Source organism: Eurypyga helias, unplaced genomic scaffold (genome assembly GCF_000690775.1).
Source record: "Eurypyga helias isolate BGI_N326 unplaced genomic scaffold, ASM69077v1 scaffold8970, whole genome shotgun sequence".
In the NCBI taxonomy this organism is placed as follows: Eukaryota; Metazoa; Chordata; class Aves; order Eurypygiformes; family Eurypygidae; genus Eurypyga; species Eurypyga helias.
In genome coordinates this window covers 66,057-90,291 of record NW_010223793.1, presented here as the reverse complement: position 1 = coordinate 90,291, position 24,235 = coordinate 66,057, and the positions used below count along the sequence as shown (strand labels likewise).

General features: G+C 41.6%; 1 protein-coding gene across 1 annotated transcript in view; it reads left to right on the top strand.

The window, feature by feature from the left end:
- CELF2 (CUGBP, Elav-like family member 2) overlaps positions 1-24,235 on the top strand; it is a gene marked incomplete at its 3' end in the record, with an annotated part of 120,524 nt that overhangs the window by 31,205 nt on the left and 65,084 nt on the right. The window contains exons 2-3 of the mRNA XM_010152842.1: positions 350-432; positions 23,129-23,177. Coding sequence (XP_010151144.1) covers positions 350-432; positions 23,129-23,177 — 132 coding nt within the window. The remainder of the gene's footprint in view (positions 1-349; positions 433-23,128; positions 23,178-24,235) is intronic.

The window sequence follows — 24,235 nt, the reverse complement described above, 5'->3', positions numbered from 1 at the left end:
CTGCTTGAGCTTGCCATGTTGCTTATATTCAAAGTATAATGGGGAGCCTTCAGAAAAATGTAACCTTATTTATACTGTACAAAGCCAATTGGATTCTGGTTAACTTAATTTCTAAGTGATTACAGTTCACTAACAATGTAGGTGTGCTATGGATGCAAGGCACAGGGGGTGACTTTTTATTTTAAACCATACAAGCTTTCTTTTATTCATGTCATTCAGGCAGCCTCATGATAATTCACATTTCCAGCTTTAATAATGTGTTGTTCAGCCTCTGTTTTTTCTCCCTCCCTATTGTACTCTCACAAATCATACTCACTAATTTCTGAAAGCTTTTCATTTCTCTCTATAGGTTGTTGTTTCGTAACATTTTATACAAGAAAAGCTGCTCTTGAGGCACAGAATGCACTGCACAATATTAAAACTTTACCTGGGGTGAGTACATTTACTTTTTGATCCTAATTATTTTATCACCAGAAAAATAGCTCTTTTGCTCAAGGTACTGTTTGGTTGCCTTTAAAGGGAGGGTGGCTAACCTGATGGTCTGTCCTTTAACGGTGCCAGTCCTGTAGCAATGGCATCGTCTCAAAAGGCAATTGCTCTTCTGTAGAAAGTCCCTTGGCTGGAAACAGTGCTGATTCTCTGAAGTGCAAGGTAGATTCAATTATTTTTTTTATTTAAGGGGGAGGGAGGGGGGAAAAAAACATATGGCAGAAAAACACTGCACCACTGGGGCTTCTAGTCTGAAAAGAGAGAGAAAAGGAAAAGACAAAATACAGCCAACTTTGTTACATGCAGCCTTTATCCACATGGTTTCTGAACAACCTGACTGAGTTGGTGTGGTGGCTGCACACCAGGGTATGGCAGAGCGTGGTACCATGTAGCTTCTTGCCCAGTGTCACCCCGTTCCCTGCCACCACCTCTCCTCAGGAACATGTTCTCAGGGATACCTCACACCAGTGGCTGAAATGGTTGTGGTTGTGTTGTACAAACTGTAGCTTGTGTTGTCCTACAGTAGTTCAGACTTAAGTTATGGGGCTAGAGAGAAGTATATCCCTGGTATTTGCATGATATAACTCAGAAATCTTGTTTGAATGTTTTGATTTCTTCCGCTGGGTGCAGCCAAATACTTTGGCGATTGGAAAGGAGAAATATAAAGGATGGGGGTGATGTAGGGAAGTGTTCAAGTATATGGCTGGAGTGTATGGTTACAGACACAAAAAATAACTAAATGTATACAACACTCTAGAAATAAATAGAACACTGACAGCTATATGGCCAGTATCTCCTTTAGTTCCTATGTGCCATATGTGAAATTGGACACTGTCTTGTTGAAAAAGTCCCATCTGGGCAGCTCACTTTATGCAACTCCTGTTAGGAAAGCCATCCCATCTGATGTGGAAATGACCGACATGGAGAAGTATGTCGGATAGTTACACGTGAGTTCTGTTAATTCACTGAGGTAAAATGGGAGTCCTCTGTCATTTGCAAATGAAAATGCTGGAGGAGGTGGTCTGCAGAGGTAGACCAGATACAGAAAAACAGAAGAAAAATCTTGGCACTTCTGCTTCAAGTGATGTTTTCCAGCAAGTCTCTTGCAAGAGACAATGTCGAGACCTTACAAGTGTCCCAGTGTCAGGCTCAGCTTTTGAGGGTGTAGAGGATGGATGCGCCATCCTCAGAGAGAAAGGAGGGCTCTGAGGGGTGATTCGCTTTGAGACCCCTTCAGAGCTCAGGTTGAATCTCAGCATCCTCTGGGTCTGCAACCCCAGGTGTTTGTTCCCATCCCCTTTGCCAGAAAATGCTGAGCCCTTGTATGAATATTCTCTAACAGAATTCAGCTAATGTCACACTTAACCCAACTCACATTATTGCTCTCCGATGCTCTTTGGATCAAGCAGCTGTGCTGACTGGCTGGGTAGCATGGATACTCCAGCGGAGGTGGTCCTGAGCTGCTGGAGCAGCACCCTGCCTAGTCAGCATCCCTGGGTCCAGGCAGGGTGTGGGACCCTACCCTGAAGCTCTACCATGAGATCTGTACATCGCTCCCCTTAGAAGCAGTGAGGGTCCTTCTGTTTGCTCCTCGGTTCTTCCCTGAGCTCCATGAGCAGGCTGCTGTGTTTTGAGACAACTTATCCCACTGGATGACTCGATGGGGCAGACCCCTTCCCTGACTCCCCATGTACAGGTAGCAAAGCTGGCTTGGCTCTGCGTCGTGTCTTACTTGAGCAGGGCATCATTTTCTCCTCCACTTTTATACAGATAAAGAGCATGCAGAAGACTACTGGACTTTTTGGGTTTTTTTAAATAAAGCTCAAAAATATAGTATTTTTTTCTAATGCTACCTCTAGCTGTTTGTCATTTAAACTTATCTTTTCAAGCTGTGTTTTCCTGTCCTGACTGTGAGCTTACAAACTTCTCTTTTAAGGAAATGTGAAAATTACATTCCTATGACTCTGGAGCCCAGGCTTTAAAAATATTCCTTATATTGCCAGAGATGTTAAGATTTTACTTTAAGGATAAGTTGTTCTACCTACTTCTTAAAGGGACACCTTTAATAGAGAGAAGTGACTCAAATGCAGATTTGTTACTTCTCTTTCAGCACAATTCCACATATATTATGTAACAGATTCAGTGTTTTGCAGGGGCTGATGCTGACATTCAGCATATATGGTGATACTGTTACAATGCATCTGTATGCCCAAAATACCTTAATTTTCAGCACACTCTAAAGTTGTGGCACACATGCTGAAAGCACTTGATGTTAGCAGGATTCTCCTTAAATGAATTTTAGCAATTTCCGTGTTGTTAGCTCTTGCCCACAAAGCAGCTTTCACCGAACGAGCAGGAAGCGGTAGTGGGTAGGCCACTGTGCGGGACAGTCTCAGAGCAAATGGAAGCAATCATCTGGCAGAGTTACAACAAGGGATGAATTTGGATCAGGTTCATTTGGGCATCAAGTGTCAGCTTGCTTCCAGTAAACGTGATATGGTAGGTAGGAGGTTCAGTAATAAGGTGTCTCCTGGAAACAAAAGAATCTGTGCCTTCCACTTTTATTGTAATACCACTGTTAGGTAAGAGACATCCTTAAATAGCCCAGGAAGAAAATCCGAGGCAAAGGCAGGTGATTTATGAGTGTAAGGTAAGGAATGATGGCAGATGCAAGATCAGGGGCCTGCGGGGATGCTGCAGCGGTTGGAACTCGCCTGTGTTGTACCTGTGCACAGGTGTAACCCGAACTGCTGCAGAAGCCTGGAGGGGAATACCTTGATGTTCATTAAATGATACGGCCAGATTAGTTCAGGGTTAGTCTCTCCATTTCTTAGATGCAGACCTGCTCCATGTGGCTCAGTAAGCAGGGTTTGGATCAGCACTCCTGCAGCCAAAACCCCATCTTCTTCGTGTGAAATGTATCCCCCTTCCAAGACTGCACATTCAGTCTAATTTAGGTGGGTATTTGAGCAAAGCCTGCAGTGCTCTGTTTATACTTTTTGCATGGACCTTGTCCTTAGCCAAGACATGAAAACACGAATGCCTTATCTGCTCCTTTGAGCTGCACCCTTTTAGTGGACATGAAGAAAATAAGACCAGACATAAATGATTAATGCAGAATCTTGGAAGAAAATATTGCAGGGTGCCTTGCTGTTTGATTACAAGCCTTGGAATTAGTCAACATTTCCATAATTCTAAACCAATATACACCTGTTTTCCCACTGTGATGTGAAGGCACAACTTAATTTAACAGAAACCCCGCTGTGCTAAATCTCTCATTAAATACCAAGCTAGTTCTGTAATTTAAAGTTGCAGCACCACTATTTTAACTGAATTGCCTTTGTATTATAAAATTAATAAGAAGTTAATGATGCACTTTGCTGTATTCTCTCAGATTTTTTTTTTACAGCAACAACAACAAAAAAGAAAGATAAAGAAGAAAAACATGTCACCAGCTGACATCTCAACGCTTTTCTGGTTTTAATCATTTTCCTGAGGATAAAATTCATTTAAAGATTTTTTTTTAATTTTTAAAAACTTTCAGCATAAGTAGGATCAAACATCTTCTTTTTACTCATGATTAGTATAATCTCTCTGTTAGTCATAATATTCCTTGTCATCTAATGGAGCTTTTATCTTTCCCCCAAAATGTATTTAGATATCACTTGTTATGGTAGGATAGCTGCTAGGCAGAGAAGCAGATAGACAGTGGTTGAGAAATACAGGCATGTTGATATAGATGATACATATCATCAAAATAAGGACAGTTCTCTTCTGTTTACTTGGTGCTGGCATCATGAGTAGCTTTTATGTCTTGTAAATGAACAATGTGAATTTACAGATGTGTTGTTTTCAAATGTAACGTGCAAGTGCATAGCTCATATCCTGGCTCGTAGGGATGCGGTTCATACTATTCAATTTAGGTTTTCTTGAAACTTTGGTTTGGATTTTGTTTTAAAAGGCAGAGGGGAGAAAAGGGAAAACCTCAATTTGAATGTAATAATGATCTTAGAAATGTGCTTCTTGGGGATGAGATGTAGAACTGAGGCCTTAACTAGTCTCATCTTCATTAAGAATCTCATGGCTTTGCTAGAGGAGTTTATTGTCTGTTCCCCAAACACAGTAATCCAATAAATTCCTCCCATTTAAATTTATTCTGTACCTTCAGTTACATGTAATAATCTTAGTCCCCCAGTGCTCTGATTTGCTGTCTGTGTAGAGGGCAAACCTTGAAGAGCTGAATGCAGGGACTGCTTTTGCTGCCGCTGTGGCACTGACGGTTTTTGTTTGTTTTAGTTTTAACAAGCATTAGTTTAAAACCAGAGTGTGCTCTGTTTTGCTAACCAGGAACTCCTTCTCAATTCACTGGTTAGCAAAACAGATTCTTGGGGCCCAATAGCTGTATAAATACACCTTTAAGCTCATGCAGAAGCTATTTGAAGGCAGGAATCAATGGAAATCTGTAAAATCTACACCTAACAACCTTTGGAGTTTTTGTTATGTATTTGAAGTTTGATTCATCTGACATGGCAATGATTATTTGTTGCCTATATTTTTGCATATATTGTCATAGCTAAGGTTATCACAGTATTAATTAACAGCCCGTGATGATTTAGGTCTCAGCACTCCTGTGCATTCCGCAGACTAATGGTTTACGTGGTTCTTATTTCAAGTGGGTTATACGTATTCCAAATAGCCACAAACCCTTTGTATTGAAGTTCTGCCATGAAATTAGGACATTAGCTGTATGAATCAATTTAATTAAGGGTTTAACAATGGAGAAATACAGTTTTGAGAAGGCTTTTAAAATTTTAACAGCAAGGTGTAGTTTGTAGGATCTAACTGTCGTGTAAAATATTAATGGCTTCCTTTTTTGCCAGATGTTGTTGAGGGAATGGTTTTTCAGTTTTTACATTATAAGAATCACTAGTGGTTATATTAAATGCCATTTACGTGATAGGGAAACAGGGCTGCCTTAGAGGGAACTTTTCCCTAAGTGTTCTGCACTGGGTGTAAGGAAAACTCAGGATGCATTTAGGGGGTGTAGAATGTGAAAAACTGATTTTTAGAGAGGAACTTAGATAATTCTTCTCTCTTAGTGCCCATTCACAGTAGGGTATGTTCTGCTCTACACCAGGCTGGCAATCATCAGCACAATGCCAGCCCATTTTGGGGCTTTCCCTTGCCTCCACAGACCAGCTCAAGTTTCACGAGTGTAAGACACACTTTGCCTTGCTACCTGCCACGGTGTGGGTATCGCATGTATCAGCAAGGCAGCACCACAACCCCTCTGTGCACGGGGCTTAAGGGGTTGTAACGTGGGAGAGAAATCTCAGCACTGTGCTGAATCGGTTTAGCAGGTTATTTAACCTTCAGAATAATCTGTTTCGAAATGCAGGCATCCATGACAACTTACTGTGAATCCACGTTCCCTTTCTGATAAAACACTGTTTGTCCAACAAGAAGCAAAAAAACCCAAATAGATTTCTGATTTTCACTTTACATCATCTGCTCATTTCTAATTAATATCCTGGCACGGTCCTTTCTGGAGTAGCATTTCAATATCCAGTTCCCTTCTCTGCTTTAGGCCTTATGAGTTGTCACTACTATATGAGCATTATGTAAAAATTACCTGTAATAAAAAGGTAATCATCCAGTATGACTTGAATAATAGCCTGAATATGAGATATCAGTGACTTAGAGAGATTTTGACAAACAGGAAGGGAATTCAAAGAGCAGTTAACTTAGTTAAGGGATTGGAGTGATTGATTTATGGTGACAAATTAAACTAATTCAGTACCCATATAGCATGGCCAAATGCTGTTTAATGAAGGATCTGAAAAGTCTAGAACTGTTTAAACGATAAAAATAACCATATGGGAAAGCTGAGAATTCCCATGGAGTGCCTATTCCTAGGAACTGAACTATAAGACATTGAATGATGTTGAGAAAGTGAATCTGGCCCATTTCTTCCTTTAAATACTATGCAAATGGAACCACTTAATGAAACATATTTGTCCAGCGCAAAATAAGTGATTTTTGTATTGTGCAAATACACCACTTCCACCTCTGCCCCTGAAAAAAAGTTGCACTGAATTTGCCACTTAAATGAAAAATCAATATTTGCACTAAATTCAGGTACCTTAGAAAGATTGGGTTTGAATCTACCATTGGTATTAGTAGTAGTATTAGTAGTACCATTATTTTATTTCAATTATTAAACTGTTCTTTTTTCAGTCCATGAGTTTTTTACCTTTTTTTTCCTCTGATATTCTCCCCCACCCCACTGGTTTGGGGGGCAGGGGGGAAGGTGAGCAACCAGCAGTGTGGTGCTTCGTTGCTGATTGGGGTTCAACTACAGCACTGTGAAACACAGAATGGATCGCCTTAGGAATGTGTAGGCACAGTGCTTGGGTACATGGTCTAGTGCGTATGGTAGTGTTGGGTTCATGCTTGGATTAGGTGATCTTACAGGTGTTTTCCAACCTTAGTGATTCTGTGATCACCAGCTCTGAATTCATCAAATAGTAAAAAGTGATTGTCAGTGAAATCCCTGTAAGTAGCTGAAGTTCAGCTTAATTGCAGAACGATGGGTCTTGTGCAGGCATAGGGACAGGGGAATATGACATGAAAATAACTTCTCTAAATTAAACTAAACATTTAATTCATAATTATATTGTGCTTTTTCCTTAATGAAGAATGGGGTCTAGGTTCACCTTCCTGTACAGGCTGATCATTAGGATAACTTTCTGGCATGATAGAGAATGCAGTTCTTACCATCTCTGGCTTGTTTGTTGTAAGGGTTTAACTTGAGTTAACTTGACCTAACAGTGCCTTCACCACTGGAATTACTTGGGATTGTAGGTCACCATTTCTCCTCCGGAAGCTGTTCCATTGTATATGAAAATACGAAATTCTCAGGTTGATAGGAAGCAAATAAAAGCACTTGGTTCCCTAGTACTGGGGGCAGTGACTCAAGAATTGTGATATCTGGATATGAGTCCATCCTTTAATAAGTATTTTTATTATTTGGAAAATCTTCAAATGTTTGGAAGATACTCTCCAAGATTAGTGAAGGGCAGAAGGATCCATTGGCCGGCAGCACTGGGAGGAGGAGGCTGAACCTTGATCTGCCTCACCCAGAAGGGTCTAAGGGGGCGCCCCAGTGTAGCCCCTGGGGTATGTCAGGAGGGCGCAGAGCTGCACAGGGTGTGGGCATCCGTGCGCTGTTTCAGATCCGGGATATTCACATCAGTCTGTTGCTTTTCCCTGGTGTAGCAGATCTGCTGAGAAGCAAGAGGATGTTAGCCCAGCTGCAAACTCCGTTAGGTGCCCACTAGCTCTTTTAGGTAGCTCTTTTGGAGTTGTTCAGGAATTTTTTTGCGCAGCTCTGCAGTACAGTAGTATTGGGATGGGAGCTAAGTAACACATAGCTTAACCAGCTTAACCTCAGAAAAATTCCCTCATGAGAATTGGCCCATCACCAAAAGGCCAAACTATTCTGGCGTGTGACACTGGGCTTTATCTCTGATTCCATAACTCTGTACAGTTGAGGTCATCACTTTGCCTCCAGATTTTAATGTCCGACTTAGAACATCTTTGTCAGCGAGGCTGGTGGGTCTGTTCACAGCATATTGCTTCCAAGCTGGGTACCCAAAAATCCCTGACTGGAGGACCTTTTGCTGTGAGCTTCAGAATGGAATACTGAACAAAATTGAGAGGCCATCACTGGAGTACTCTAGGGTATTGCAAAGCTCACCAAGATTTAGGTGGGATGCTTAGCTCAGGATAATAGCCCAGGCACTCTCTTAAACAGCTCTTTATCCTGCTGCTGGTGTTAGCTGTTTTCTGTTATCCGGAACAGAAAGTACAGGTGCTTCAGTCAGCCTCATTAGCACCATGACACAAGCTATTAAAATTGTCTTCGTAATGAAAAAACAGTTCAGGGAGCCTTCCTAGCTGTCTGACTACTCCTACAACAGTGGAATTAGAAAGGCAAATCATAAACAGTGTTGCAGGCATCAGGAAGTAACATCATTAGAGATGCCCTTGGATGCCATTACCTGCCTCAATAGCAATGTTCGGTGCCCGTGGATCTGAGTTATGTTATGACTAAAGAGCCTGGACTTCATGGCATGTTTGTAACGGAGAGATTGTTTGTTCAGCATCCTTGTGCCATTGCGTCCAAACCTGTGAGCTCTGCTGCTTCTTTCCAAAACCTCTGCTGTGTGGTCTGTGGCTTATTGAAGGGTTGCAGTATTGTCTCGTTCAGTGCTTGTACTCCCATGGTGGTACAGGGAGCTGAGGCATCCCTAGCTAGCTTTCTCCCACCTCAACAAGGTAATGAACCACAGAGTTTAGATGCACAGTGACAAATATGGGATGAGAGAGAAAGCATGAGTTCTGTCTTCTTTGTGGTCATTAGAAACCCCATAATACTTCTGGAAAACCAGGTTGAAACTGCATGGCTTGACTGAACTTCCTGCTGTAATAGCACACTTAGAGCAATTATATTCTGCCTAATTAAAAATACTCTTTGCAGACCCGGAAAGATAATTGATTTTTGCTCATTCTCCTGAAGAAATTATCATCGCCATCAGCTTAGTTGGAAGAGCCACTACTTTGCTCTTCCCCTGTGCCTGCAGAGCAATCCTTTCTGCTCTTGCCAGCAGGGTCACTGAGGCTGGTGGGAATGCTCAGGGGTTCATTTGGGTGCACGCACCTCTGGGGGGTACAGATGTCTTCATCTGCCTGTTGGGGTAGACATCCAAAAACCTTCAGGGCCACTAGGATGGGCTGTGAATTCCCACCCCGAAAAGTTAAGGAAGATCCCTAGTTGCAGAGCTTGCATTTCAGGCCGTCAGTGTGTGGAGCAAGTGGTCAGCACCCTCTGAAACAGAGTGCGGATGTCATTACAGTGTTAAGTACCTTGTAGCCAGAAAAGCAGTACCAGAGTGGGCCAGGCTAATGTTTGTCTTACTTTTGGAATGGTCCATATTTTCACTTGCAGCTTTGCTGAAATCAGTAATGGCTTTGCTCCCAGAATGTGGCCTGAGTACCTCCAGGAGCGGAGAGCAGCAGCCAGTGAAGCACATGCCACCGTAACTCCGTTTGTTAACAAAAGCCTGTCTCTATTGCCAGGGAAGTTAAAAAAGCAAAAACGGCAGAAGTAAAAAAGCATTGAACTAAACAGAGTCTTAAGCAGTGGTAAACAAAATGTAGCTTCCTTTGTGGTTGATTTTTATCCAGCTGCAGCCAAATATCAAAGCGATATCAAAGGAAAGCTACCCATTAATTAATTCAGACTGACTTCACAAAGCAAGCTGGAGCTTTTGCTGATATCTGATTCTGACAACTTCCTAATCTTCACAAGTTGTCATTAAGAGTGGCATTAAAGCAGTCTGCAGTCAATCCCAGCTCTCGGCCTATTGTAACTCAGAGATGGACTATCTCCCATTGCAGGGGGGGAGGTAATACGCAAGCAGGGGTTAGAGTAAGCAACTTTACTCCTTTGCAAATGGAATTTGCAATGTATCAAGGAATCTAATGAATACATTGCCTCTGTCATTCATGCTAGGACCACTTGCAACCATTACAAGTTGCAGCAAGTGAGAATTTTTTCTTCTGAAGGAGAAACACAGGGGGGGAAAAGAAACCAGAGAAAGAAAAAAAAAAGGCAGCCCAGGAAAGGAATAATTGGAAGGCTGTAACGATCTTTAAGAAAGTATGAATAGAGCCTTATCATTGATTTCAAGATAGAGAACATAGGATTCTGGGTTGAAGAAAATAAGATTGTGGAAAATAAGGCGCTAATCAGAGGATAAGATTAGTTTTAAACTAAGAACTGAAAGTCAGGTACCTCTGTAAGTGAAGCTTGTAATTCCACTGTGAAAATAAACAAAACACTCTGGTGTTCCTTACCGCTGCCAGGATCTCTCAATGGGATTACAGCCTCATGCAGAGATGCGAGGTACGCGATACCTTTATATTTCCATTCAGCTGTGAATGGCTCAAATGATTGCACGGAGTTTGTGTTCTAGACCATCACTTGAGCAAGTATCCGCCAGACAACGACTAATAGTATTTTGTGGCCGATTCATGACAGTACCTTAGAGGAAAATGTGCTGTGTTATTATACAGTATGTTCATTTCAAATATTGCAAGGAATACAGAGCGGATAAATGCTGTTGTGGGAGTACCTTGCCAAGCATCCACAGCAGCATGGATGTAGATGATGCATTTGTTTCCTCCAGGGCCAAGTACTGCCCAAGTGTCAGTGAGAAATGGGAATGGTTTTTGATTGTACACAGAACTGAGGATTTACAGTCATAAGAGGTGAAATAAAACTTAGGTCAAGTATCAGGAAAAAAACAGTATCTCCCCAATTAGAATAATCTTCTAAAGCAAACAAAGTTAAATCCCAATCCTTAGGGGCATTTGGGGTAGGAAAGAATTAGAAAATATATGATAGGCAGTAATCCTGTATTGGCGTTAAGTCATTCAAGATGAGCTACTCGATTTTTTCATCTCTGCAATTGCTAAGAAGCACAAGAAATTGCTATGCTTGTGTGAATACGGAATCCTCCTATTTGTACAAAAATATATGATTAACCAAAAAGGAAGATGTTGGTAAGAGCTACAGTCAGTTTAAATGCTGTGCTTACGCCTGCATCTGGAGGGCTCTGAGGGTTTCTCAGGCAGGCGTGTCCCTTGCCTCTGGTGACACTGTTCATTTTGCAAAGAATGACACGGATTTATCCCAGTTTAAAAATGGCCTGATAGCTAACAGCTCTCATGTCTGGCACTTGTCTTCCTTCCCGATGCCATGAGGGCCAAAACCAGAGGGTGTGACTTGGCGAAAATTTCTTCTCTGCACCCGTGCTGTCTACCCCTGTGCTTTCACTGCCCTTCGTGGCTTCACCAAAGCTGCAACAGCCCTCAGGCTGCCTTAGCCCCGCTCAGAAAAAATAGCCTACGCCAAGAAACCAGGAGTTCAAGACTTCCCAGTAGTTCCAAATGCTACCTTTGGAGCAGGTAGGATGAATTATGTAAGAGCTTTTAGCTCAGCTGGTTTTATCAGAGGACCTTTCTGATAGCTCTCCGTGGCCTCCAGCTGTTCCACCCGAAGCCATCTCTGCAAAGAGATTTCTTTGACCTTTAGGCGAGTTGCGCATAAAGATGTTACTCACAGGGCACAACGCAGAGAAAACTTCTAATTGAGTGGAATAGCAATATAAGGAATAAGTAAGCGAAGGCAGCTTTTCACATGCTGGCATTTATAGTCACTAAATGAAGTATGCTGGGGCTTTTTTCAAGATAATCAAGGGGCCCAGTCTCTGTAAAAACACATTAAGGTTCATATTTTGGGTCAGATGCTACTTCAGAGCTTTGCAGATGGGTGGAGGCAGGTTGATTTTGGACTTACTGTTCCTGATACTGTCCCTTTTACTAATGAAAGCTTAATCACAGCTTGGTCCAAATACCACAGCCAGCTGGAACTGACTCATTCTTCAAAAATATATGTTTCTGCCAATGTTGTCCATTTATTTTTTTGTTTGTTTAGCTTCTCAAGCACCTACTGAGGGAAATATTTAAATACATTAGAATTCCTTAAGATAAGCATTGTAAATGTATACTGCATGTTTAGTATGAATAAAAGATACTTTCCTTATCCCAAAGAAAGCACTGGCAAAGTACATTAGCTAGAGAGATGCTAAAAAATTAAAGAAAACAAGTTCATACAAAGGGTGGTTAAAAATTACATGGTTACTTAATGTAATTCTTACTGCTGTTCGTAACTGTATGTATGCACAACTAGATGTTCATTTTTTCGCATGGACAGTGTGTGTTTGTGTATGCTTCTGGCTGGATACTGCAGTAAATTCTGTTTTCATGGATGGATCAAGTATTGAGCTATCTTTTTTCATTCTCCACAGCCAGATTATTTCGCCACTGCAGAGTATTGGCATAACACTGAGAGCTTTTATTTGGATGCTGATACTGGATAGTTGTGGAAAATTCCTGTAACTTCAGCTCATGGAGAGCTGAAATAGAATTTATGAGCCATATCCTCATTTGGCGTAAAATATTATGGCTCTGCTGGTTAAACAATAAAACCGTGCTACTTACCCCAGCTGATCTCAGTCAGGAGAGTAAGATTTTTGACATCTTCATTCAAAATCCCTTTTCTACCTGAATGCTTTGGCTATTCCCTGAAATATTTAAAGAGGCATGCGTGTTGACAAGCTGTTTGGGACTCATATCTGACCTTTGAAGAAATCTGGATTAGTCTGTGGTAATAGGGAGGAATTTGACTGCCTGGCTGACTGCTGGAGAGATGGGAATTGTGAATCAAGACATGTATTCTGGACTCAGAAGTCCTCTGGACCTTTTTGAAGTGAAAACAGCAGCAGCCCCACATCATCGGTGCCAACTCTTTCTATAAATTGTACCTTTTGGTCTAATTTAAAAGGTAGAATTTCAATAGAAGTTATAATTTGGATGCTTTTGGGGCTTATTTTAGACTTACCTCAATCACACTTTTTAGCTATAAGATGTTCTTGCTGGTACATTGTAATGCAAATATGAAAGCTTTCCAACAAGAACTTTAAAAAAGGCTTTACATTAAAAAATAAAAATCCCATCACCTAGAATTGGAGATTTGAACCAAATAATAGACTCTAGTTGCTGTCAGAAGAGGAGACCAAGTGTTTTGTTGGATCAAGGTGACCTTCCATACTGCAGGAAAAGTCCGGCAGAAGATCCGCTTAGTAAATGAAGAGAAAAATCTGTGATGTGAAACTGAGGGGAGTGGTTGAGGCTGGTTTCTCTCTTGTTGAATGAAAGCCAAAAATGGAGAAGGTAAGTGTGGATGTGATAACGTCATGAAAGTAACAGAGGACCCGCTGCCTATGCTTTCTTGCCTCTCTGAAATGTTGCTGTTGTTGGTTATTCCCTTTAAAGGGTTATTTCCTGAATTTCAGCTTGGCAAAGGTAGAGGATATTGCTGAGCATCATCACATGGTGTTTTCACACTGCGTGGTTCACAGAGGAGACAGTACATGCAAGCACAGAAAAGCGTAAATCTTCAGATGAAACTTCTGCCAAACAAGCATTTAATATCCTGGTAGCTGCACCCTCAGTCACAGCCGAGTTTGTGTTTTGCGTTCCGAGAGCCATTGCATGTTTTTGAAAACCTTTCTTTTAACTAAATTTCTTCACGGTCACCAGTAGCCTAAAAGGGAATTTATTTTGGTTTTGTTTGAGATTGTGTTTTTAGGGGAGGAGGAGAAGGGGTTAGAGGATTGCTTTGTTTTCTTGATAAATTTATGAATGTCATCCTAGATGTTCATGTGGAATCAGAGGGATTTATGTGGAAGGGGAGGAGTTTCATGTGGACCATGCTCAAACCTTAGAACTCTCAAACGGTGCCTGCAATCTGAGCTTCTTGGAGATTTTCGTTTTGCAGCAGCAGAGGTGTTTTAAGATGGTGTGCTGCTAATTTAGAAAGTTTAAAGTCTGCGGGACATGATCTTGAGTCCTCAAAGATCCTGAAGTCATAACTGAGAAGGGCAGACTTCCCTGGGGTGCCATCAGGAGCCAGTGCTTCCTAAGCAGGGATTTGACTTTTGCTAGGAGGCAAAATGTGAAATATGCCCCTGCAGACCACTCTAGCAAGCACAAGCGCCTTCCCCTTCTGGGATGGTTAAGGCACCGCTGTTTCATTCCCGTGGGAGGTGGGAAGACTTTTCATAGGAGATGAGATAATAGGTAGCGTGTTTTGGCTTTGCCCTGGTTCTGTTTTCCAAATATGTGGGGAGGTGGGGGTGGAGAGGGATGGTGTTCATAGATTTCAAGGAAAAGTACTCCCTTTTTAAGTCTCAACCTCCTGCTGACTTCTGCAAGCCAACGCCCGACGAGGGAGATGGAAGAAAGTACGGCTTCAGAACACTTGAGTCATGTCCAGTGAGACGTTGTAAAGCTTGTGTCATGCTGGGAACTGACTCCTGGCATCCTGGGTCATGCTGGCCAAATCCACCCAATGCAGCACAAGGCTGCGTGAGTTATTAGCTGAGATCCCAAACCCATGACAGCTTGGCTGGCATGTGGTTCCACCAGCTATCCTGGATCACTGCTTCAGGTTCTTACATTACCTCTGAAGTATCGAGGGAGTAATTTTGGGTATCTAGGGAGTTATATTGTAAAAGGAAATGCTTGTGTGGAGTACACTCGCTCATTAATGCCTTACCTATACCTGGTGATACAACCACAAGATTTTGGCTTGAGGGACTTGGCTTCGGTTGTGGAATGACTCCGGATGAATCACGTATAGCCTCCGTGCCTTTTTTCCCCCTTCTTCTTCCTTTCTGCTAGAAGGAGATAGCAGCAGTAAGCACCTCACAGTGGTGTTAGGAGGAGAAATCAATTAAAGCGTGAGCAGCTCAGGCTCTGCTGCGGTACGGTCAGCTCGGCTACTTCCCGAAAATAGTCATTCTGGGCCATGCAGTGCCTCCCTGCGTGACGCTGGGCAAATCTCCGCCTCACCGCGCTTCGTCGTCCGCTCGGAAACGTGGGCAGTAATTTCTGCTCCTCGCAGTTACCTTGAATGGGTGTTAAAACTCAGTCAATTAATGTCACGGAGAGACTATCTTTCTGTGCCTTATGGTTTTAATGCAAAGGGGAAAAAAAAAAATTGGCATGCAAACTTCAATTGGCAAAATGTCAACAGAAGTTATTGCTGCTGCAGATGAGATGGATAACTCTTGCTGTTAAAATAATATCTGGCGTTTTGCTCAGATGTCTAATGGGTTTGCTTTTTAAGCATGGATGATACAAAATATCCCCAAGGCATTATTCCCAACAAGATATAGAATCCCACTTAACGTCTATTTTTAGGATTGAATAGGTTCTGTAAAGGCTCATTTGTTTGAAGAAAAGATAGTTAATCACTGTGGTTTCCATGTGAGTTTGAAGAGAGAAATTTTGGTCATGCCTTCCCTTCCTTATCTCCACTGTTTAGTTCGCGTGTGTCCTGGAGTTGTTGCCTTTTGTGTGGGTGGTAAGAAATGAAAGAATTAATTAAATGGATTAGAACTGCTAACAAAGCAACGGTAGTTATTTGTACATTAGGAAGTGAAATTGTCAGTTCTAAGACCAACAACTTTTAATTTCTGCATGAGGGTACAACTTTTAAAGCAGACTGTGTGTTAAAGCCTAATTAGTAAACGTACAGGTGGAACAGCAGGATGCAGGGTGGCTGTGGAAGGGATCACTGGAATATTATTATTATTATTTTAAAGTGCAGCATTGTTTTTAGTCACTCATGTAAATGTTCAATTTCACTTGAATTTAAAACACAGAGTGTAGTGGATTGCAAATGACTGAGTTGGAAAGCTTCCAAAAATCATTGAATTTCAGCACTTTTAGTGTTCTCCAGTAAAAGAAACAACTTGTTTTAAGCAAGCTATATGCTTGTTTCTGTGCTCTAAATAGAAAATAATGATGTTACGCATTACTGCATGAACTATATTTGGCACCCACCAGCAATAATCATTTTCTCCTGCTTCTCTCCCTTCCTCCTTCCCTCCCTCCCTCTCTCCCGCTCGCTCCCTCTCCAAAATAAGCATGTATATATGTCTGACAGTATCTAGGAGGCCAAGTAACAGACCACGTTCTTCTACTACTAAAATTGTATGAATACCTAACACGGTTTAAATTCCTGGAATTGGAATTTATGAAGGGATGGCAGCAAACTATCTTATGGCTGTGCCATCGCTCAGGGAGTTACAGCTACTGCTTTGCATTTATTTGTGAGAGTCTATGTGATGGATGCACATTTGTCCTCCTTTACCCATGAACAAACTGAGGTAAATGACAAACCAATACTGGGAATCCAAAGCTCTGCCTGTGCCTATAAATCAAGCAGGACCACAGCATTGGGCTCAGTGCCGCTTAGCACTTTCCTGCCCGGTGTGGGGGCATATTTGGGGAAATAACATGGGCGAGACACGGTTCCCACTAGCCAGTATGGACAAGGGCATCCTGTTTTGAGACGAAGGAGAATTATAGTTGTGTAAATGCAAGCTGTGCCATGCCACTTCTCTTAAGAGCCAGAGTGGTCCCTCGCCTCTTTTATTCACTAGTATTTATTTGGCCTCCGAGACTGTCCCCAGTTCCTGGAGAAGTTCCCTGACGCTGTAGCCAGATATTGACTGTGTAATTCAAGTTAGTTTGACCCTAGAGAAGTCATTCTAAACAGTTCTCTTCGACAGGAAAATACACCTCTCTCACTTCTGGGAAACTTGTATTACTTGTGAGTCACAAGGGTTTAAAAGGCAAAACCAGCTGGCATGGAATGATGTGAGAAATTGGTTCAAGAGCTCGTCCAAAAGCATTCTACTGAAAAACATGGGAGCTGCAAGCTGAAATGAGGGGCTGGGGGGCGTGTGTAGAGGTGTCTGCACATAGTACTCCAGAAAAACAGTGATCTCTGAGGAGACTGAAAGTCATTTAATTCTCTGGTGCTTGTGGATCAGTTTGTCTTCTTCATATTCCTTCCTGACTTTCAGACTCAGTGAAGGTGTTCAGGAACCTGGCAGGTAGAGATTTGGCTTCTTCTTTTCCGTGGATATTGGTCTAATTAAGTTGCACTCATTAATTGCGTAAGGAGCTTGGAGAAAACTTTAAATTCATTTCCGGACTAGGCAAAGGACATAAATCTTTCCCACCGTTCTTCATGCTGATGCCGTTTTAGGGGCTTTTCTTCTCCCACACCCTTAGCCTGTCCCTGCTGTTCCTTCTTATTTTCTTCCTCTGCTTTTGCTATTGGTTCCAAAAAGTGTATGGATTTATAATCCTTCTTCCAAGATGAATACTAGGTTTTTATTAAGGTCTGACATCTCTTCTTCTCTCTCCCACATTCTCCCCTGCCATTTTGCAATTCTGAGATGTACAAAATGTGAAGGAAGTCCCCCTTGGCTTCAACAATGATTGATGCTAGCAAGGAGCAAGTCCCAAAGTGCTGGAAATGACAAGATACATGCAAGCTGTCAGCATTTAATCGTACTGCAGTTTGTTTGGTTTGGATGTTACCTGAGTAACCCAGGTTCTTCAAATTTACCCTTTGCTTGGGGGGGAGTTTTGGCTCAATTTTGTGTTTTGTTTCCCCATGATGTGCTGTGCAAGGGTGACAGGTAAGGGACAAACTGAGCTGGAGCATGGCTAGAAACTTATAACCATGGCAAATGACAGGGAAGAGAGCAAGGGGACAGGTCTAAAGAGGGCTAAGAGCTCTAGAAATCTGCTGATGGCTTTAAAGGGTTGTAGAAGGATAACAAGAAGAATGGTAAGGAGTGAGGAGTCATGGATAACATCCTCCACACACACACCCTAAACTCCTGTGGTGTAAAGTCATACTCTGCTTGACTTCAGAGGACTTGTAGGAGATGGCTTTGACTGACATACCGAGGTAGGTGAAGGCATGGGCAGGTTTACGTGCATTCAGGGTCCTTTCTTGATGAGTGATTTTCTTCCCACAAGGCACGAGGAATGGTGGGAGTGAGGCACATGCAAACTGCACGGGCAGGAACGGAGAATAAAAAGCTGCTAATAGATGTAGTAACCATGTATGAAGGTGTTTTTGCAATGGACCATAAAATAATGATTTTTCATAGTCTAATTACATGGCCAGAGTTTCAGAGGTGCTGGGGGCACCTGAATTTCACAGACTCAACACAGCTGCAGCAAATTGAGCCCATCAGCTCCTTCATCTTCACTGAAAGGCATTTCCTGCTTTTTAATCACCCAAGTCATCTGTAAGACAAGCATACGCATATATATAACAAAACACCTCCTATTAAACCAACTGATGCAGATCATTCCGACTGTCGACTGCCTCAGCCTACAAACCTTGCTTCATTTGCAGAAACTAATGCTCACAGGAAGTCTTTAGCCTACGTAGAACATCTGAGTGCCCGTTTCTCTTCAGAAAATGGATGGAGAGCAGGTGCCCAAAAGCCTTTCCACCAAATACGCTGACAACTCTGAAACGAGATTTAAGCAATTGCTGGCGTTGTGGCGGTGACTCGGAGCATGCCAATCCCATGCTTGGCCATGCCTGGAGATGTCTAGAATTCTCTCCATTCACATCTAGTGCTCTGGGCTTAAGATTACACCTGATTTGAAGCATCCCCTGGCTAAATAATACAAGTCATATAAGCTGATGGCATCATGCAATGTGCAAGCGCACAATAGTAATCACAGCTAATGACTCTGCTAAATGCTAGGCTGCACACACCTTCTTGTTTGGTGTTTGTTTTGTATACAGAAGGTAACATTGACTGAATAACGAGGATGCCAAGTTACAGATGGGGTTGTGGAATCGTATTTGACAGCCGATTAGAGTAATCTGACAGAAATGATGACTTAATCACCACGACAGACTCCAAATTCCCAGATAGAATTCCACCCAGGTTAATCTAATTTCCTTGCAATATTTTTGCCAGAAACAGACTCTTAGCCGTCTTGTTTTCTCCCATGCAGATGTCACATGGCCTTGACAAGAATGTAAATACGTGATGTTAATATTGTCAAAAAGATGACTTTGAGGCTCTAAAGCTGGGGAGGATGGGTGCCTTTGAGAGGTTTTTGGGTTACTCTGCAGTGATTTTTTTCTCTAATGAAGTTATATTTACATATGGTAGGATGTACTCAGGAAAAGGAGGTAAAAAAAAGATGTAACTAGTCAATTGTAATTCTAGGCCATGGCTCAGTCCTGCTGAGCCCTTGACATAGCCAGCGGCCAGATTCCCATTGATTTCAGGGAGATTTTCAGGATTGCATGTTTGACAACTGTTTCTTTTCCTTTTTTGTTCCTGCGGACCGCATCAGCACCCCTGCTTGGGATGTGCCCAAGGAGAAGCGGTGCCGTGCTTGGCCTCGGGCTTTGCGCGGCCTCCGTGACAGCGCAGGCAGGGGTTCGAGCCCCGGCTTTGCTGCCAGCACTGCCGCAGGGCACCGCACAACCTTGGGCAACAGGCATCTGCCTGCTCTCAGTTGTAAAACAGTGGTGATGGTGTGTTTGGAGTCCTATGGAGAGAGAGTGCTTATAGGAGAGGTAGGCCCTGCCTACCGTCTGCACAACTGTATTCAGTAGAGCTCTATAAAATATTGCCGAAGAGCTGTTCTTCCCTACAGCTCGTACTCCAGTTTGGAGTACGATATCCCCATGCACATCCCTTGCTGGGGAAAGCTGCCCACACTCAGAACTTGCCTGAGAACTCTCTTTTACTACAGGGTCTGAGCACAGGATGATGTTAATGTCTATGAATTATTTACTGCAGTTACTTTTCTCACTCTTGCCTATGTATTAATTGCAACTGTGCATCCATGAATACTGTATTTTTATAAGCAAAGCTTTCTTCAGGCACAGAAGAAAATGTTTCCTGTTTTTCTGTGACAACGTGACATACTGAGAAATCACTTACCTTGAGATCTGTAAGTGTATGGCTTTGTGATGTATAGCTACAATAACAGCTTTCTGATAAGACATGAAATCCTTCATTTCAGTAGATGACATGATTCTAGTGGGTGGCATCTAATTTGAAACAGGTTTATATCATCTATAATCTTTTGGAGGGCCTCGGAAAGCACAGCTATTTTATTATTTTATAGCCTGCAGTTGTACAAGCAAGATATAAAGCGCACAGATTATTTTCTCTTTTGCTCATTGTAGACTGAAAGGATAGTGCCTATTTAGCCATTGTCTCTGCCCCTTTAATTTTCTTATTCACTGCACACTTCTTTGAGATCCATTCTTTTTTTTTCTTTTTTACACCTACTTTTAAATATTTTATGGGTAGAGAGCTTATAATATGTATTGTCACGGCAGTTGTCTCTAGAGGTCAGCAATGAGTTTAATAATGAGATGCGAACCAGTGACTCTGTAAAACCCATTTCAGGTTATAAATGGCATGTTTTATTGAAACTAGTGTTAAAGGTTGTTAACGTATCAATTGGTGATGGTCAGGGTTAAACAAGCTTCAACACGAGCCCTCTCATGTTAGGAAACTGTCGGTAACGTATTTTTCCACCTTCCTCTTTGCTGAAGCCATGTTTGTGGATCGCATCCATTTTACCATGGGTATTCTGCAGTTCAAACTCTCCGGGCCTGATCTGAATCTTCGATTAGTTTTGCACCGCTATCATCTTGTTAAGCGTAACAGCATCACTCCTGACTTTGTCTTGCTGGTGCAAAGAAAATTTGGACTGTGGGTTTTTAGCAAGAACCTTTGAAATGAAGTCAGAACCCAGTTGAAGCATCTTTTTAAACCTTGCCTTTTGCTTTGTGAACGTAACAGATTAGTGACTTAATGAACTTGGGGTAATTGTATATAACAGAAGAGGACAATTTCTGACATGGTAACTGTGCTTCTCATGTAACACTGGTCTTCATGTTGTGTCCATGGGCCTGCAAGAATAACTTCTTCACTTGAATTTGGTCTAAAGTTGGCTTCTTTGCTTCAGGCAGTTTGGAAAGTGGAAGGTTTTTAACATAGTTAGAATTGCCTTTATTCAAAATATTTCCACGTAGGGGCATATAAATGCAGCTGGAAAAAGCGATAGATTCTCTGTCTATGAAAGGGCTGGATTTGGGTTGGGTTTTTCTTCTATAACCTGCATATTCTCAAATTTACAATACTCAATTTTCTTCCCTCTGTTTTCTCACCACTCCGTGGCTCCTCAGAGACGTCAGTACCTGCAACAGGCTCGTGGAGCAAGTGACTCTTTTTTTTCTTCTTTCACTTTTGACTTGATGAGTGGACATGCTGCATCACACTCCCGTGAATTTAAAGTCTTCTGCAATGCCCAAAGTATTGTTGATGCCAAGATAAATGTTAAGCTGTAGTTAAAGAAGATAGAGTACAATCGAAGTTACTTTTTTTCTATCAATTAGATCGAATAAGAGTGGTGGCAGACAAGTGCTGGGCTATTAAAGTCCGTTTGGGAAACAAGTGATTCAGAGAGAACAGAATTGTTAAAATTGAAGCAAATTTATGCATCCTGGTGACTACATCCACCTTGTGGCTTTGCGTTTTCCTTAGGGCATGGTGGGGAGTTTTGCGAGCAGTACGAGGAATGCATTGATTTGCAGGGCCAGGGAGCATTCTGGACTTTGAATAAATCTTATAGAAACATTCACAGCAATATTTTATATTTTCTAAAGAATCTAGCAACTGCATCCCTCGAGGGTAAGTGGCTCCACCAACAGCAATGCAGATTTGGTTTTCTTTGCTGCTTTGAAAGCACATTTGATATGTGTGCATGGTTGTTCTCTCCTGCTCAGCTGGTTTTGTTTCCCAAAGTTTGCCATAATAGTCTTTTATAAACAAAAATGGAATTATCTCTGACATTTTCAGGCAATACTTGGCTCTACTGCACTGAAAAATGATACAAAAGCAGAAAGAGCATAGATTTTTCATGTGCTCAGATGAAATGGTGAGGAGATAAAAGGCAGTGGCCCCAGTGCCAGAAGGTTTCTGCAGTCAAATCCAGAAATTCTGCAGAGCCCTATGGAAAAAAAATAGGAGTGGTGTTTTTTGCCAGCTTATACATCTCCCACATTGAAACTCAACATAAGGTCAGTTCTGAAGGCTTTTGAGAAGCTGTAACAAAATTTCCCCGAACCCACCATAGTGGACACAGGTCTGGCTATAGTCAATGCCCCGTGGAAATGGCACATGCTCTGATCAGAAGGAGCTCAGCTGTTGTGGTGTTGCTATTCCTGAAACAACAGAAAAGGCCGTCCATAAGAATTTTGTTGGAGTGATCAACAATTCAGTGGGGGGGGAGCATCATTTAGTGATGAAAACTGAGGACACACCATACCGATCGTGCCATGGTAGGATGCCATGGGATGTTCAGCGTAGCGTGCTGCACACAGGGCTTGGTTTCTTTTGCTGTGAGAGGGACATGAATGAAGGAAGAGTTTGAGAAGGAACAAGTTTTAGGAGTTTTTATGGAAGCCAGAACTGTGCTGTGTTGTGATAGAAGCTTTATGAATGAATGCATAATGTATTCATGTATTGTTAATTAAAAAAAAAAAAAACCAAACAAAAAAACCGCCACAAACTAAATAGTTATAGGAAGCTCTTATATGAAGCACAAGTCTCTTCCGTCCTGAAAGAATCAGCACATGTTTTTTTAATTACAAGCAAAGTTCGTTTGTCAAACTCAACTCCTCTGAGCATGTTTGAAATGCTTGCTAACTCTTAAATTACTTGAAAATTCCATCTCAGTTTTGGCAGTAGTTGAGCTCAAGGAAAAAAAGTTGGTAAAACAGAAACCAAGCATGCCATAAACTAATGAGGGCTGTAACTTTAGAGGTCTTCTGAAACTAGATACAGCAAATTAAAGTTTTATATGAGTCCTGTGGGCCCAATGATCTATTTTCCTGGTTGTAAAAAGCTGCTTTACCATTTTATTTTTTTCTTAAAAGCCTATAATATAGTATGTTTTGTATTTATATTATTTCAACATGTTTAATATTAATCATGTATCCTTTAAGCCCTTCATTAAAGACATGATTCTTGATTTTTATGACTATCCAACCTGCCTTACTCTCTTTCATTTTTGTTTTTAGATGCATCATCCTATTCAGATGAAACCTGCAGATAGTGAAAAGTCAAATGGTATGTGCCTAATTTATTTTTACTTAATTGTGTCTCTCTCTAAACTACAGTAAACACAACATTTTGAGAGTTTTTGCTTTACTCCTTGTGTGCTGAAAACGATATGAGGTAGTTACGCTACACCTGCCATGTTGGGGAATATGCTGACCTGCTCTGAATTCCCATTTATCCTCTGCTTTAAAGAAGGAAGGAAATGTTCTGAAAAACAGTCTTCCTCATACCTGCTGCATGTCACGGCCTACCTCGCTACATGTGTCTTTCCCTTGCGTTCTCCTAGCAGTGAGGTGATGCAGGAGCACCTGCTATTGATAAGATGGAGATGAAATTTTAATGGTGAAAAGAAACAAAAAACATCCCCATGTTAACAAACGACGTAAGCAGCTGATAGACCTTAAACATTTGCCTGAAATTCCTTTTTATAGAATTATGCTGTTCTGAATCTGAACCAAATTTAGGTTTTAATCATATGCTTGTTTGTGAACTGGGAAACCCACCTTGAAGCTCTCTGTATACTTATTCCTCTCAATTATTGTAAAATGAAAGCTGTAATGACAGTAATATCCATTCAGAATACTAGGGTACTGCCTAAGTGGATGTATATAACATGCAAAATAGACAGCATGCTAAATCTATTAAACATGCCGGGTTTGTGTATTCAAGGAAATAAGATAATCGGATGGTAACGCAACCTGGCTGTGTGTGATTCTTTAAAAATATATACATGTGTATATTTTGCCCCTTGATTTGTTCCTGTAATTTTCTAAAATATATGTTAAAGATATCATCTGCCTTCTTAGATTGCAAGAGGTTCATTTTCCCATAAGGCCCACATAATCAGAGCCGGTTCCTCCAACAGGCATCTTTGCACCTCATTAATTAGTAATCAGGGCAGAAGCCGTGCACTTAGAGATCTACATACCTGCAAATGTAAATTATGATTGGGCTCTAAATCTCTCCGCAAGGCTTTTTTAAGGCTTCTTTTTTTGCTAATTGTAGTGCATCCCATTTTCAGGCTTCTCCAAGGATTACAAAGTTTGGAAGGAAATTAAAAGTTCACA